The 2,071-nt window shown below is 35.0% G+C and overlaps 1 protein-coding gene across 1 annotated transcript in view; it reads left to right on the forward strand.

Moving 5' to 3' along the window:
* The first annotated feature begins 1,774 nt into the window (after positions 1-1,774).
* Positions 1,775-2,071, forward strand: part of LOC136826514 (uncharacterized) — an 11,699-nt gene continuing 11,402 nt past the window's right edge. Inside the window, exon 1 of the mRNA XM_067083700.1 lies at positions 1,775-2,066. Within this exon, the coding sequence (XP_066939801.1) occupies positions 1,895-2,066 (172 nt within the window). The 5' untranslated portion in view covers positions 1,775-1,894. The remainder of the gene's footprint in view (positions 2,067-2,071) is intronic.

Genomic DNA, 2,071 nt, shown 5'->3' on the forward strand with positions numbered 1-2,071 from the left:
TCCTCACTTTATGCAAAGTTACAAAAGTCAGTTGTCATCGCGATCCGGATCTCGAGGCAAGTGTCACAGTTGGATGTTTGTTATGTCGCAATTTTGGTCTGGATTGCAATGCCCTTGCAGACTGTCGTGCACGGCAGCAGACTAGGAAGAATTTGCAACTTTCCAGATGCATCAGTGTATTGTTCTTCTCTTGTTTAATTGCAAATTACTGAAGAGAAACGGATAGGCTTCCAGAAAAAATGGACGAAAAGGGATGACAAAATTTGAACCAGAAGTAAAGAAATTTTACTTACATATAGAGTTTTTTTTTTTTGTCGTCATTATAAGAAAGTCATGTTGTGGCTGACTTTTGAACAACAACATTATTTTCTATCTAAACATTTGTACTCTATTCATCTGCTCTTCAGGTTCACCCATTTGCGCCCAGTTTACTCATACTACTCTAATGTTATTCATTTGATTTCCATTTATATATGTGTACGATCTCTCTTCTTTTATTTGCTTTCCTTTCACGTACGAGAGTTTGGCTGATACACTTCCGCTCATAGATCTCTTCATTCATCCACTCGCTGTTCATATAATCTTTAAGAATCTAATCTGAATGATTTCAGTGCCCTTTGTATTTGTATATTGATCCTTTGCTGAATGTGTTGTGGCTTTATGTTACAATCGTGCACACACACACACACAAACGCACACACAATAGACACACACATACACACACACACACATATATATATATATATATTTAAGTATATATGTATATATATATATATATATATATATATATATATATATATATATATATATATATATATATATATATATATATATATAGAGAGAGAGAGAGAGAGAGAGAGAGAGAGAGAGAGAGAGAGAGAGAGAGTTGACCATCTTTTCAGTGACCTTAGGGTATGCTTGGGATGTCCGGTAGGAGGGCTTGCTAAATAATTTCTTCAATAATAGTATTTAGGACAATTTCATCAACAAAACTTTGCCTTGAATTTTTTTTCATATAAGCTGTATTTTACTCTTATCAAATCAGGTAAAATGATCTAGGTTACGGCATGTCCTATGTACTGTAAATCTTTATTCAGGTAACACCGTAATATAGCCAATTTTTGTTTAAGCTATTCTTCCTTTTAAACATGAAACCATACCAGCCTGTATGGAATTAAGTTAAAACGCCAGCAGAAAATCACGAATAAATACTTTTTTTATTTAATTCTGTATTACCTGTCGAGGGATTAAAGAGCGCGGTAATAAAACTTATGCAAAAAAACCTTTAGGTCATTTGAACGTATGGCAGTATCTTTGGAATACCAACAAAGCGTTGTTCCGCGTTGTGTTTGGAAGATAAAAACGAAAGTGAAGGTCTATTCTGGTCTTTTATCCCTTTTGTAGCCTTTTTTCGTAGTCGTATTATGGTTAAGTGATTTTCATTCCTTTTTCGATCTCAGAGACCTTCATGTAAGGGTTTCTACTGCTGGTACTTTGTCATTATTATTATTATTATTATTATTATTATTATTTATTATTATTATTATTATTATTATTATTATTATTATTATTATTATTCAGAAGATGAACCCTATATTGGAACAAGCCTACAGGGGCCATTGACTTGAAATTCAAGCTTCCAAAGAATATGGTGTTCACTGGAAAGAAAATAACGAAGAATACAGAAAGAGATCAGCTATTAGAAAAACAGACAATAAACTGATAAATAAATAAAAACCTAAGTAAAATATTAAAATACAAGTTGAACTGTATCAGGGTAGCAATGCATTTCATGTTCGCTTGAACTTCTGAAGGTTCTTCCAAATGTTTCTCAGTAAATCAGTAATTTCATTTTCCTTCGCCTTCCACAGCAGACACCGACGAAGACCAGCTGATGCCAGATGACCGACCGCCAGCTGGCGACAGGATATCAAGGATGGGGACGAAGTGCCTGGTCGCAGGAATCGGAGTCTGCTTCGCCATTTGCCTCACCGGGTTGATTCTTGGCGTCCAGTCTCCAGAGAACAGGCAGAAGCTTCTTCAGTACTTTTCCCTCAAGAATTCAAGTGAG

Source organism: Macrobrachium rosenbergii, chromosome 3 (genome assembly GCF_040412425.1).
Source record: "Macrobrachium rosenbergii isolate ZJJX-2024 chromosome 3, ASM4041242v1, whole genome shotgun sequence".
Lineage (NCBI taxonomy): Eukaryota > Metazoa > Arthropoda > Malacostraca > Decapoda > Palaemonidae > Macrobrachium > Macrobrachium rosenbergii.